The 13558-nt window shown below is 52.8% G+C and overlaps 1 protein-coding gene across 1 annotated transcript in view; it reads left to right on the top strand.

The window, feature by feature from the left end:
- Positions 1-260: 260 nt before the first annotated feature.
- Positions 261-13558, top strand: part of PTK7 (protein tyrosine kinase 7 (inactive)) — a 60506-nt gene continuing 47208 nt past the window's right edge. Inside the window, exon 1 of the mRNA XM_060162943.1 lies at positions 261-522. Coding sequence (XP_060018926.1) covers positions 444-522 — 79 coding nt within the window. The 5' untranslated portion in view covers positions 261-443. The remainder of the gene's footprint in view (positions 523-13558) is intronic.

The raw sequence follows: 13558 nt of genomic DNA on the forward strand, positions 1-13558 counted from the left end.
CCCCAGGAGCCACGGAATCACAAAAGTCACTTTAGGTCCCCTGAGTCCCTGCACACTAGGTGGTAGGCACAGCATCCGCTCCCCTATCTCTCTCAGGTCCCCACACTCCCCCGGGGCCTCCTTCTCTCTGTCCCCCATCCGTCTCCAGACCCCTCCCCCAAGTAGGAGCTCCTCCCCACAACGGCGGGGAGGGGGGCGTCGAGGGGGCGTCGCGGGGCGGGGCTTGGCGGCGGCGGCGGCGGCGACGGCGGCGGCGCGCGACGGCTCGGACGGAGGTACCGGGCGCGCGCGGCTCCAGCTCGGGACGCCTCGGGCTCTGACTCTGGTTGCGGCTGCTGCAGCGGTACCCGCGCTCCGGTGCGCTCGGCCTCCTGGGCCCGCCGGGGAGCGCTGACCGCTAGCCCGCCGTGCGCTCGCCCGCCCCCTTTCCCGGGCCCGCCGGGATGGGAGCCGCGCGCGGAACCCCGAGCAGCCCTCGCCGGCTGCCTCTGCTCAGTGTCCTGCTGCTGCCGCTGCTGGGCGGTGAGTCCCGGCGAGCTGGGGGAGCGCGGGAGCCCCTAGGGCCAAAGGGGGCGCCGTGGAGGTGGGCTTGGACAACTGGAGCAGGGGAGACACACGGGCGTAGGGCAGGGGCTCGCTGGGCGGGGGACGAGGTCCCGGCGGCCAGGAGATGGCGAAGCCCCCGCTTACTCGGCCGGGCCCCTCTCGTCCCCGCGCCCGCGAGGACGCGTTTCCAGCCTCCCCGGAGTTTTCCCTGCCCGAGCCGAGAGTTTGCTCGGGAACTGCCGGGAGTTGCCGGCTCCCGGGCTCCAGTGGGGCGTTTCTTCGCGGGGGAGAAACGGCGCCGCCCCCCCACCTAGGGGGTGCAGCGCGGTGGCTGAGGGTGGGGGAGATGGAGTCCCCCCGGCAGGCTCAGCCTAGGTGAGGGAGGCCGGCCTGTGGCCGGATGCGGGACCGACCGGCGCGCGGAGCGCGGAGCTTTGTTACCTATGCCGGCCCGACGCTCCCGGCTTCCCTCCTCCAAGTTCCTGGGCCAGGCTGGGACCCAGACGGCCCTGCTGGTGAGGGCGGAAGAAGGGAAAGAAGAGTGAGGGTCCGTCCCATCTCCTCCAGCTCCCGGCCCCAGCCCTGAGCCCACTCCCTCCCAGGGTCGGATCTGGGAGCTGAGAGTCCCAGGCTGTCTCGGTGACTCATGTGTGAAGGCCGCTGCCAAAATCGGGCATGGCCGGCCTGCAAAGGTGCGGACGGGGTTGGTTCTGCTCCTTCCTGGATTTCCATCCTCTCCCCAGCAAGGAAAGAAAATCTCTCTTTCTACGGGCAGAAAGGCAAAAAGAGTTCATTCCGTCTTCTTGGAGGGCCTCAGCATTTTGATGAGGGTGTGGCCCCTATCTCTAGGGCAGACTGGACCCGAACCCTCCCCTCGCTTTATTTCCTGGCTTGGTCACACCTGAGAGTCACCACCGAGGTGTTGAAGTGCTTTAGAGGAAAGCCCCGAGCTACCCGCACACCCCAAACACTCTGGACTGGAAGTATGCCCCTCGCACCCTGTGCCCCCTTCCAAAACCCACGATCTTTGGTGATGATCCTGGCAGCAGCCCTCTCTGGGGCAACTCTGCCCAAGAGACCTGGTCCAAGCTTATCACTTTCCTCCTCTTTTGAAGAGTGGCCGTGGGGAGGGTGGGGGTAGAGAATTGCCTTTTCTGACATCTCCCTGGCCTGCCAGCTGTTGAGGGGTTTGGTGCTGATGGAATGGAACATCTCCCACACCCGTAGTTGTAAAAGGAGAGGTAATTGTAACCCAGGACCCAGAGGTAAGAACAAGTTCCTGGGATTCGGAGGAGGTGTTTCTGGAGCTGCCCCGTGTTCCTTCTGATGTGTGGGGTGGTAAGGCTCACGGCAGAACCCACATCTGCTCCGGGAGGAAGTATGGAAGTTTTTTGCACAGCCAGCATGGGGGCCCAGCCATATGGGCCGGTAGCCCGAGCTCGCAGGCTTCCTCGGTCTGCAGGCTGTTTGGGTTTTGGTGTGTGGGGTGCCAGCTATGGCTGCCCTCACTGCTGATGTTTAGAGTTCTGGGGAAGATTCTGGTGGAGACGGGGCTCTTGTTCAACAAATGCTAAATTCCTAAATTCCTTCCGTGAGAAGACGACTCTGATGTTCAGCGATGTTAATCCGGTGACTGGTGTTTAGCGAAGGGGTGGGTTCTGGTGGGGGGAGTTAGGGCAGGCGGAGGGCTGGGGACTGGAGGTCTGGAATCTCCTCTGGGGGTGGGCAGATGTCTTGTGCTCAACAAAGGAACATTTTAATGAGAGCCTTAAATCAGTCCCATCAGATGTGTCTTAGTGTGGAACCTGCCCATGCGCTGTAAACAGTTTCAATCGAGGCTGAGGCGCTTGCTGTCTGTCTTCTGGTGAAATCCGGGGGCTCAACCCACCCCTGGATGGCATGACTTCAGCGGGCGATGATTTTTCAATAGAAAACGGTAGATCTTTCCATCTCATTGTGTAATTAGCTGGATTTGTAGTGAGACCCCGCTGCTAATAAGGCAGGAGTCGGGGACCTAGGCCGGCTAGGTTTGTGGATTAGGCCATTTTGAAGTTTGGGTAATTATGCTGTAAACGGCTGAGGAACTTTCCGAACTTTGAGGTCCCCGTTGTGATAAACATGGTGGAGGAGGCGGAGAGGGCTTGACGTTTGGAACCTGGGATTCTTCGCCTCGCCGCTGGAGTGGCTGGTTGGGGTCACCACCCATCCCTCTTCCCACCCCCGACACTGGGTTCTTTCCTCCAGGATCTTGTTTCTTTGGGGAAATGGAATTGTCACGTCCTGAGATGGCTTCCGCAGCCTGTAATTCAGCCCTTTTATCAGTGATGGGCTTTCTCAGATGTTGGGAAGTATGGCGGGAGGGCTAGAGTAATTTCTGCTCATCCCTTGCCAAAGGATCTAGTCAGACTCCTGGCGTTCAGAGCAGGGCTGAGTGGTGGAGAGAGCCCAGGCCATCGGGACGAAGCGTTTGCCAAAACAGCAACTCGAGGTTCTTTGACAGGCCCTGGCAGATTTCTTCACCTCACAGTTTGCCTCCTCTGTAAAGGGACTTACTTCCTGGAGTTGTGCTCAGGATCAAATGTAATGAAGTATATAAAGGGCCCCTTTCTTGTTCTTCCCTCTCTGGTGGTGTGCTGCCAGCATACCTTTCCAGCTTGACAGTCACCCCCAACAATAAACATGTTCCACTCACTGGAACCCTCCATTCCAGCCCAACTAGTCTCTTTCCCATCCCCTAAAACATACGGGGTTTCGCAGACCTTTCTTTTCTCTCTGGCCGGTCTCCTGGTATATGCCGCCTTCCCCATCTCTTTTGCCCAGCCCCACCTCCACTTCCTTCCTGAAGCTGTCCCATCTCTCCTACCAGAAGGTGGATGCCTGGAGAACCTCTGGACTCTTAGGCCATCTTCCATATTTTTGCCCCACTTGGATTTTAACTTACTGAAGGGATTTAACTTACTGTAGAATTTATTATGGTGGTATCTTATTTATAGTAGATCCTTATCTAGGTTTATTAAAAAGTGAATGAAGCATTTGGGTACAGGGCAGAGTGACCAATGGCAAAGGTAAACAGTCCCTTTGCCTGCTAGGCAGTGGGGGGGTCTTTTGTGCCCTTTCCCACTTCTCTGGGTTGGGGTTGCCTGTCCCCTCTCCTTGTGCCTGTTCTACTGTGACCCAGTCAAGGGACCAGATCTTCCTTCCCTGTCTCTGGGCTGTCTGTCCTCTGCGGCGGTTTTCTGAGTTTTGATGTGGCAGGGCTTCTGGCTTTCTCTAAGAGTGCTAGGCATGGGCATCCACCTCTGCATATGGAGCTGACCTGCCTGGAAAGGCCACAGCTTAACCACCATGAGCTATATAGGGGCCTAGATTATCTACAACTTTGCCACTCAGAACGAGGGCCAGGGACTTCCCTGGTGGCGCAGTGGTTAAGAATCCGCCTGCCAATGCAGGGGACACAAGTTTGAGCCCTGCTCCGGGAAGATCCCACATGCCGCGGAGCAACTAAGCCCGTGCGCCACAACTACTGAGCCTGTGCTCTAGAGCCCGCAGCCACAACTACTGAACCCGCGTGCTTAGAGCCCGTGCTCGGCAACAAGAGAAGCCACTGCAATGAGAAGCCCGTGCACCGCAACGAAGAGTAGCCCCCGCTCACTGCAACGAGAGAAAAGCCCGCGCAGCAATGAAGACCCAACGCAGCCAAAAATAAATATAAAATAAATAAATAAAATTATTAAAAAAAAAACCAAGGGCCAAAGACCAGCATCATCAGCATTCCCTGAGAGCATGAATCGGAGTTCCAGACTGCATTTTAACAAGCTCCCCAGGTGACTGCACCCAAGGTTCCAGAAGTCCTGCTCTAAGCATCCTTCCTTATATAGAAACTCGAGGTACAGAGCTTTCCCGTTGCAACAGTACGAATCAGGAGCCCTAGCTCTTGCACAGTATTTGAAGACTTAGCTTAAATAACCTTTAGTTCATGTGAACTCTCCGGTGTGATATTATACACTTAAAAATGACCTCACTTTGGGTTGAATTTGAATTAGATTTTGTCAGGAAACTTGTCCATTAAAGGTGTGACTCCAGAGGATTTGCAACACTAAGGGTGGAGCTCTGTTCCTCTGGGAGCTTTTCCTAGAGGAGCGTGTGTCTCAATTTATAAAGAGAGCCAGTGGAGAAATTGGATTTGTTAGGAAGAAGTTTGGTCTGTGGACGACTTTTCAGGAATACGTTTGGTTCATAAAGGGAGGCAATGTCTCCACTGGGCTGCAACAGTTGTTAAAGTTTTGGAGGATTTCATATTTTGGAGTGGGGCGGGTTTGGGTGAGTTGTGTGTTTTTAAGCCAGTACAGCTTCTGTGAGACTCATCTGGGAGGGAGGGTGGCCAGTTCAGACTCTTAATATTTGAGCCAAGAGCAGTGTGGGACCAGGGATTCAGTCTTTGGTGTGTTCCTGATGGAGGAAAGGGTCATTAAACCCGGCTGGGTATCCTTGGCCTGCGTCCCTTAGCCTCCCTCGGCTCTCCCTAACCTCAGTACATGCCTCTCTGCTCTGTTGCCCGGCAGAGCCACGTGGTGGGACCACGGTTGCTGGCGCGGGCTCTGGCCTTGCCCTCGGGCTGCCAGCCTGCCTCTCTCCTTGAGTCCTGCGCTGCCCCCCACCCCCCAGCTGTCTGGTCCTTTGTCCCGAGGGTATGGGGGTTCTGCCATGTGGCTGAGGTAGAGTCCCGCCTTGGGGTTCTTGGCGTTCACTGCTCAGTGCACGTTCAGCCCCGCCGAGCCCCCTGGCGCTTTGGTGGAGCTGGCGCAGGAGCTGCTACAGCTAATCAGTGGTTTGAGGAAGCCCTCTGTAGTCTGTCACTTTTTCCATCCTCTTTTCTTCTCTGAGTTCAGGCCACTTCCCTCCCAGTAATGCTACACAGCGGCAGTGGGGCAGGGAGGAAGCTGTGCTGGAAGGGCTGACCTATGCGGGTGCCTTCCCCCTCTCGCAGCTTGGTTTGGGGTCCCGGAGCTCTTGTGTCCCTGGGTGCATTAACTGAGTGAACGCACAGGTGAGTGGAATGCAATCTACCGGCTGTCCTGCAGATCCTACGTTCCCTGCCAGAAACGTAGACCCTGATGTGCAGGACATGAACTGGCTGGCTCTGGTGTGTATGTAACTTTTGATAACTGGGTCCTGAGTCTTTGGGGTAGGGTTTGTGAGTCACACATTAAGAAGACGTAGGTTTGTGTTTCTCAAATACGTGGTCCAGAGACCATTGGGGAATATAGTGGGAGGGCAGGTAGCCAGAGGTACTGGTTAAAATTTGAGTCCCCTGAACCTTAACTGCAGGTCTGCCCATCAGAGTCGTTGGGGGAGGAGCCAGAACGTGTAGTTTATTTTCCCATTTGTTAGATTACATTGTATTGTTTGAATAGCCAGTCCTCTCACATAGTTCAAGTCTCAAAAGGAAACTGCATTTTAAAAGAGCTTCCCAGTAGATTCTTATCTACTCTCAAGTTTGAGAACCACTGTGTAGCCGTAAGGAGAATTTGTCTAAAGTGGCGGTGTGGTGATGAGAAAGAGGTATTAATGCTGAGAGGGGTTGAGGATGGGCTCAATTCAAAGCTTTTGGGTGTCTTCTTTGGGTGAAGCTGTTTCAGGTGGCGCAGGAGGCAGGAAGGAGACAAGATGATGAGAATCAGATGAAATATAATGGGAGGCAACACTTGGTAAAGTGCTAAATAGATGGAATAACATTCCAGAATGTGTAGGAAGGTGAGTCCATGATGCAGGAGCAACTGGGGGCAGTGGGAGGGCTTCAGAGAGGAGAAAGGATTCACTTTGCTAGTAGCTGTAGTCTGTGGTGACTGATCAGAACGATGGAAAGGCATTGGATCAAGACTCTGAAAACTTGGGTGGCTCTCTGCTGATACCACACACGATAAAGGAAGAGAAGTGACACCTATTGGCTCACCGCTGCTGGTCACACGACCCTGAACTGTTTAATTAACCTTTCCGAGCCTCAGTTTTCTCCTCTGCAAAATGCAAATGACGCTGACCCCTGCCTTGCCCGCCTCCGGGAAGTTAGGGTGTAGCAGTCACAGCTGTGAAGGTGGTTGACCCGGGGAAGCAGCCCCTCTGGCCAGCCCTGCTGTCTCTTCCCAGAGACGGTCCTGACCTTCTGTCTCCCTTTAAGCTGTCACCTTTCGTTCCACTCCCGTCTGTCTAGAATGGTTTGCGAGGGCTCAACCTGGTCACTCTTGACCGATAGCTTTAGAAAAGGTTTTCTCATTCTAAAGCACAGATTTTCTAAACGGGTCTCAGTATTCCAACAGCAGCTCGGAAATGTGGGCATAGCCACTTTGCGTTTCCTGGTAGGAACTCTTCCTCCCTCTATCCCGGTGGCAGATTCTCCCCAGGGTGATGAATGCTGGTTCAGGGCCACCTCCCTCAGCCTGCTGAGGTTCTTCCAGGGAGTGAGTAGGAAAGTGTGCTTCTTGCAGCCGAGGCGGACTTTTATAATACCCAAGGGAGGGTGTTTATCATCACAGGATGGCTGTGGGGGTCTCCCCCGTCCGTTACTCTGTATAACTTGCAGGAACTCCTCCTATGAGAACCATGGGGAGGTTCCCGAGGTGCGGTGTGGTCTCCCTATGAGGGGGTTAAGGTGGCCAGAGTGGGCGCTGGCATGCACCGCTTCTCCTCCAGGAGACACTGACTCTTTTGTCCCCTTCTTGGATTGGTGGTGGTGGTGGTGGTGGTGGTGGGGCAACGAAGAGAATGCTTGTCTGCTCTTGGGACTTCTGGGATGTCCTAGCAGCTAGCTCATAAGGTGCCTTTGTGCAAATTAGAAATAGGCACCCTTCCTCCAAGTGACTGCAGCCCTGCACCAGGACACAGGGCTTTGGCTAGTGGAGCACAGGCAGTATTTCAGTATTACCCCCTTGGCCGGGCATTTGAGCAGTGCACAACCTGTACGGTCGTACATGGCTGTGCCATTGGAATGAGAGCCTTGCAACTAGTTGCTCTTTGCTTCCCAGTTGGTAGGCCAAGATGATTTTGGCGACCTCTATTCTAATAATATGTTTCATAGGAGCCCTTTTCACCACTGTTCTCCTGTCTCCTGTGGTGGGGGCGTGGGGCACTACTGCTCATAACGTACACTAGGAGAAGCCTGGGAGGCTGGGCCCCCAGTGCTGTACCCATTCCATAGTATATGTCTGTGGCTGCTGAGGTCTTGGCCTGTTTCTGGGCTCCTTTCCCCGCCAGAGGATTTTGCTGCCTTGCAGATTCAGGCATCTAGCCTGATGTGATCACTGATGTAGAAGACTGGCTGTCTTCAGGGAAGAAATGCTGCTCACAGTTTATTTCCCATTTCATTAAGAAGCTTCATGCTTACCTCTCTCCTGTGTCCTCTCTCTCTTGGGACCCCGGGGCCTCCCACAGCCCCAGGTAAAGTGTGTGGGCATTCCTGATTCAGAGGAATTCCTGCAGTAGAAGTGGTGTCACTTCAGTGGAAAGGATGGGTCCTAGGTCTTGCTGGACTTTAGCTCTGGGTACCCTACGGGTGTTCCTCCCTCTTAGCCTGAGGAGACATTGTGAGGAGCACCGGGTTGGGACTTGGGAGATGTGGACCCTGCTTCCACATTTGCCCCAGATTGCTCGTGTGACCTTGGGCAAATCCCACCTACCTCTCGGGCCTCAACTTGAGAAGCCCTTGGAGGACCTTGCCTGTGGTGACCGTTGAGGCCAGCGCAGCCTTACCATCCACAACCCCCAGCTGTGCTTCTGCCACACCTTGTAAGGTTGTCCTCCTCGCCCTCAGTGCTGGGAGAGCATTTGCGTCTGAGGACTGCGTTTTATCCTGGAGTGTCTAGTGCATGGGCACAGATGCGTCTGGACTCGATCAGCTGGAATTAGGGTGTCATTCCCTGGGTGCCAAAGGGAATGAAAGGTTTGGAGAGTTTGGGGAGGGAGTTCTTACGAGAAAAAAAAAACACGAGAGTTTTTATCTGAGTATGGGAAAGCAGCAATCTTTACCTGGTTCGTTTCAGTCTCAGTATTTGAGGAACCAGTGTCCGGGTGGGGAACCCCTTTTCTTCTTTTGCACAGAAGGGAGGACAACTGGAGGGAGGCTTGGAGTTGGGAAGAGGGGTTGGGTGTGCTTTGGGAGAGCCTCGTCCGTGATAACCGACAGCTGTACTCAGCTTTGCAGTTTACAGAATGCTTTCACGCGCACTGACTTTCCATCCTATCAAGCCCCAGAGGCAGGATGAGGGTGGTTGGGTTTTGTTTGTTTGTTTGTTTCCGGAGGAGTGGGGGTGGGAGGCATTTGAGAGGTAAAGAAGCTGAGGCACAAAATACGATCCGCTCAGGACTGCAGAGATGGTAAGTAATAGAGCTGTTTCCGTGCTCTCATATGTCCTTGTATGTATGTCATCACTAGAGGCTATGAAATGTTGCACATACGCCTTGGAACCAGGTAAATATTGGGGAGTGGATTTTGCAGCCGAGATAACTCTCTGGGTGGGCTTAGAGGCAACCCTGCTAGAGTCAGAGGGAGTGTGTCCATAACTTAAACCTGGAGAGATCTTTTGGGACACAGCATTCAGGATTGCTCATTTTTCTCCCCCCCCCCCCGCCTTTTTGGTTACAACAGTCAGGTTAAAGTTTTCGATGGCCCATTCAGAGGTGTGTATACGTCTTAAAGTTTTTAGTGTTATGATCAGACTATATGTAATCTAGAAGTCCAGAACTCTATGCCTGCATCCCCAAGATGTGAGCTTTTCTCATGAACCCATGAGTCCTGAGTCTCTTCCGCCTGGTGCTTCTGGAAGGTCATGGGCAGTTACAGGCCCGGGCTTGCAGGTGTGCTGCCACATTCCAGACTGGTGTGCCTGCTGGGAGTTGCATACTGGGTTATGCTGCGGTGGAGACTACGTAGGTGGTAACAGAATCATCTCTGCTCTCAGTTTACTGCCTCTAACGTCTTTTGTATAGAGAGATGTGCCCGTGCCCTGGCACATAGTAGGGGCTTGATGGATGTAGGTTTCCTTCCATTTCTGACTTTGGAGGCGAGTCTTAATTCTCAAGAGGTTTCGGAAGAGGTTGAACAATGACCTCGACATCCTGAGAGACGTAGGTTCTTTGGTGCCAGGTGTATCTCCCTTTGGCTCAGCCGTTGACCGTGCTTGGCAATCCCGCTGTTTGTTCTTCCGCTTCTGAAGTTCTCAGGTTGCAACACGGGAACTTACGCTCTATCATGGAGGGTGCAAAGCGACACTTCAGTGTTCTGATTCTTTTGTAGCTCATCTATTAAAAAAACCCACAAAGATGAGCTGTTTCCCAGCTGGGAGAAGAAAGAGTAGGCTCCTTCAGGCTGGCAGTTCCATTGAGAGGTGGTGTGCTAGGATGGCATTTGTGATCCCAAGTTCACGTCCAGCCACCTGAATAACAAAACAAATCACAGACAAAGAAAACGGTTGTCTTACAGTCTTGCGGGGGGGCGGGGAAAGGAAATGCTGTTGGTCTTGGAGCTGCAGCTACAAAGAGCAAATCATTCTGTTTGGTTAATTTAGCAGATTAAACCAATTGTTAAACTGACCAATTTAAAAAATGCCCAACTTGCCAGCAGTTTTGTAGCCTGTGATCTGGGCTCCTCCTCTACCGTAGGGGTTCGGGCCTCCTGCAGGAGGAGCTTGGAGGGGAGGGGGGAATGCTGTGCCTTGGAACAGCCCTGGGGGCCTGGAGGAGGATCTCTGTCTTTTCTTTACCCCCCCCACCAAAAAAAAACCCTCCTTAAAACAAAAGGCTTTTATTTAGTAAACACCCGCTTGGCACCCAGCCCAATGCAGTGTCCTGAGTTGCTTGGTGCCGCAAGGGGGATGGGTGGGGAGTTTGCCTCTTTATTTCTGTGTAAGAGGTTGGGGTGGCGTCAGCTGCTTCTCAGCCTCCGTGCCTTCCCTTACTCTCTTTGCCTTTGTTTCGAGGGCCTTTTGAAGATGGTCCGAGAGGTCCGCTGAGCTGGCCTGCTCTGTCTCCGGTGAGTCTCTACTTTGAGCCTCCCCATGAGACTCACTTTCCCAGGCCCCCCAGATTTGCCACTGGCGACCCAGAAAGGGGGCAGGAGAGCCTGGGCCCAGCCGGGCCTGGGCTTGGGTGGCACCTCCCTCGGTCCCCTTCCCACCCGGCCGGGATCAAAGCAGCCTCCTCAGGGAGCAGGGAAATGCCTCTCCCAATAGCCCCACCAGTGAGTAAACAGCCAGGGCCTCTTGCAGCTTTTGAAGCGCGGAGCTTCGGCCCAGAGGAATGCAGAACATTTCATTTTAGGAGTGGACTTAGGTTTCCAGCGCTCTTGGTATTTGCAAATTTGAAACAAATGCCCTCATTTAGCAGCAGGCAGGCTGGGCAGTAAACGGGGGCTGTTTAAGGGCGTTTATGACGGTCACAGGTATTTGTGGGAAGAGGAACCCCAGCAAGTTTGGGAGAGGACAGAGGGTTTATGGTTAGGTGGGTTGTACAAAGGCCCCAGCCAGGTCTCCGGTGGAGGGTTGTTGTTAGGTGGGCTTTGCCATAAAAAGCATTGCTGCCTCCTGCCCCCCAGGAAGTATCTCCTTCTGGCAGACAAAGGGGTTTGGGATGGTGTTTAATCCCCAGGGTTGATGCTCAGGGCCTTGCCCCTCTCACTTGGCTGCCAAAGTATCAGATTTCCAATGAACCCTTCCTTCTCCCACTCCCAGAGCTTGAAAGGCTCATTAAATGTGCTTTATGTATAACAAGTGGGCTGAGAGCTTCCCCCCTTCATTTCCAGCCAGTTTTGTGAGGAAGGAGCTAGGAAAACCTGTTTTCCTTTTGTTGTTTTTGGAGGTAGGATCTGTGAAGGTGCAATTGCAAAAAGACCCTAATTTCAGGAATCAGCAAGCAAGTGTTGTTTGCCCTTGAAGGGGCGGGGCAGCTTAACCAAGGCTGGGCTGTCTGAGGCCTGGCTGCCCCGCGCCAGCCCCCGTGCCCCCCGCCCCGACCCCGGAAATTCAGAAATCTGTTCAGGAACTGAGTTCTGGCTTTGCAGCTTGCTCCCCGAGAGACCTTCGTTCACTTCGCCTCTCTGAGCCTCAGTTTCTTCTTTTGTAAGATGGGGGTGGTAATACCCATCCCTTTAGAGGTCTCGTGAGAATTAAATGAGCTAGTACTGTATTTCACGAACTCTAAGATGCTCTCTCTCCCCCTCCCCAGTTTCACTTCTTTGGTTGTGAGATAATTATGTAATGTTGTGTCTTAGTTTAACTGGTACCATTTCCTTTTGCTGGAACATAAATAATGGTGCATCTTAAAATCAGTGACATCTTTGAAATTCAGTGTATGCAAAGGACTTGTCTGTCCTATTGTGAATACTTGATAAAAGGTAGTTAGAATGTGATTTCGTTACAGACCTGTTTTTGCTTCCTGTCGATTAGTAACTTCCAATTGAAGCTGTCTTCCTTTTAGTCTGGCACATAAATAACAAAGGATGTTTAAGACAGAAGGCCTCATGCTAGGTAATGTGGGAGGGGAGGTCGGGGAACTTCTAAATCCTTAAAAAGCAAGCTATACCCAGAAGATGAGGTAGCTGTCCCTAAGAGGGCAAACAGTCTCTTGTGGAAAGAAAATACCTCTCTTATGGTAGAGTCTCTAGTTATTTATTTATTTATTTAGCCACACCACCTGGCATATGAGATCCCATTTCCCCAACCAGGGATTGAACCTGGGCCTGGGCGGGGAATTCCCCTAGAGTCTCCATTTAAAAAGGCTAAGTTGAGGGACTTCCCTGGTGGTCCAGTGGGTAAGACTCCATGCTCCCAGTGCAGGGGGCCCGGGTTCCATCCCTGGTCGAGGAATAGATCCCGCATGCATGCTGCAACTAAAAAAAAAAAAAAAAAAAAAAAATCCCGCATGCTGCAGCTAAGACCCAGCACAGCCAAATAAATAAAATATTAAAAAAAATTAAAAAGGCTGAGCGGGGAATTCCCTGGCGGTCCAGTGGTTAGGACTTGCCGCTTTTACTGCTGGCGCCAGGGTTTGATCCCTGGTCAGGGAACTAAGATCCCACAAGCCATGCGGCCAAAAAAAAAAAAAAAAAAAAAAGACATAAAAAGGCTGAGCTATTCCATGGGGGAGACTGGAGACTCACTCCAGGAATGGATTGTCTGGTAGGCAAACTGAGACAGAACCAGAAGAGGGTAATGAACAAGGCAAGGACACAGAGAAGCACCAAAGGCGGGGAGACACAGTAAATGCCAGGTGCTCAGAGGATGAAGACCTGAGGGGGGCATGCGGGAGACGCACAGGGGGTGGTAGCATGGGCTTCCGCTCACAGCCGCACAGTTGCATGGGGTTGATAGAAGCTTTGTGGAGACAGCTGGTGCTAATCATTCTGCTTGGTGCTACTGGAGCATTGGCTGGGTGGTGCCGTTCCCCCTCAGGACACAAGTGGCCCAAAGGCTGGGGAGTTCTTCCTTTGCTTGAGTTTTGCTTCATCTGATGGTGGGATGGATTGGCTGTCAGGTTGGGGTTTGGATGGCACATGAAAAGACAAAAATATGTCCCTTTTGTATGTGTTAGTGGATATCGAGAGCAAAGCTTCTTTTCTTTTTTAGTAGATTGCTGTGTCGATACGTGTTTTAGGCACCTCACCTTACAGGAGTTTCAGAATGCATTCTTTCTGTGTGGTTGCCCAAAACTTTAACCCTTGGTAGGTGTGCCCAGCTAGGAAAGGGGCTGATTAAGGGCTCGCCTGGAGGGCAAGAACTCAGAAGTCCCAGGGTCTAGAGACTCAGCCCCTCCACGGAGTCAGTGCTCTTCTTTACTTCCTTTGGGAATGTTTTGAAGGAGAATAAAGTGTTGCAGATCATGTGCCTTGAACAATCAGGAAGAAGGGCATTGAGGTTAAGAAAATTCCAGTGCTCTTTTCAGGGCATTTTTGATGATATAAAAATGTATTTTGATAAAACTCTGAAACTTCTGGGGAAGCTGATCTTCCCATCGTCTGTCCTGGGAG

Source organism: Lagenorhynchus albirostris, chromosome 10 (assembly GCF_949774975.1).
Source record: "Lagenorhynchus albirostris chromosome 10, mLagAlb1.1, whole genome shotgun sequence".
In the NCBI taxonomy this organism is placed as follows: domain Eukaryota; kingdom Metazoa; phylum Chordata; class Mammalia; order Artiodactyla; family Delphinidae; genus Lagenorhynchus; species Lagenorhynchus albirostris.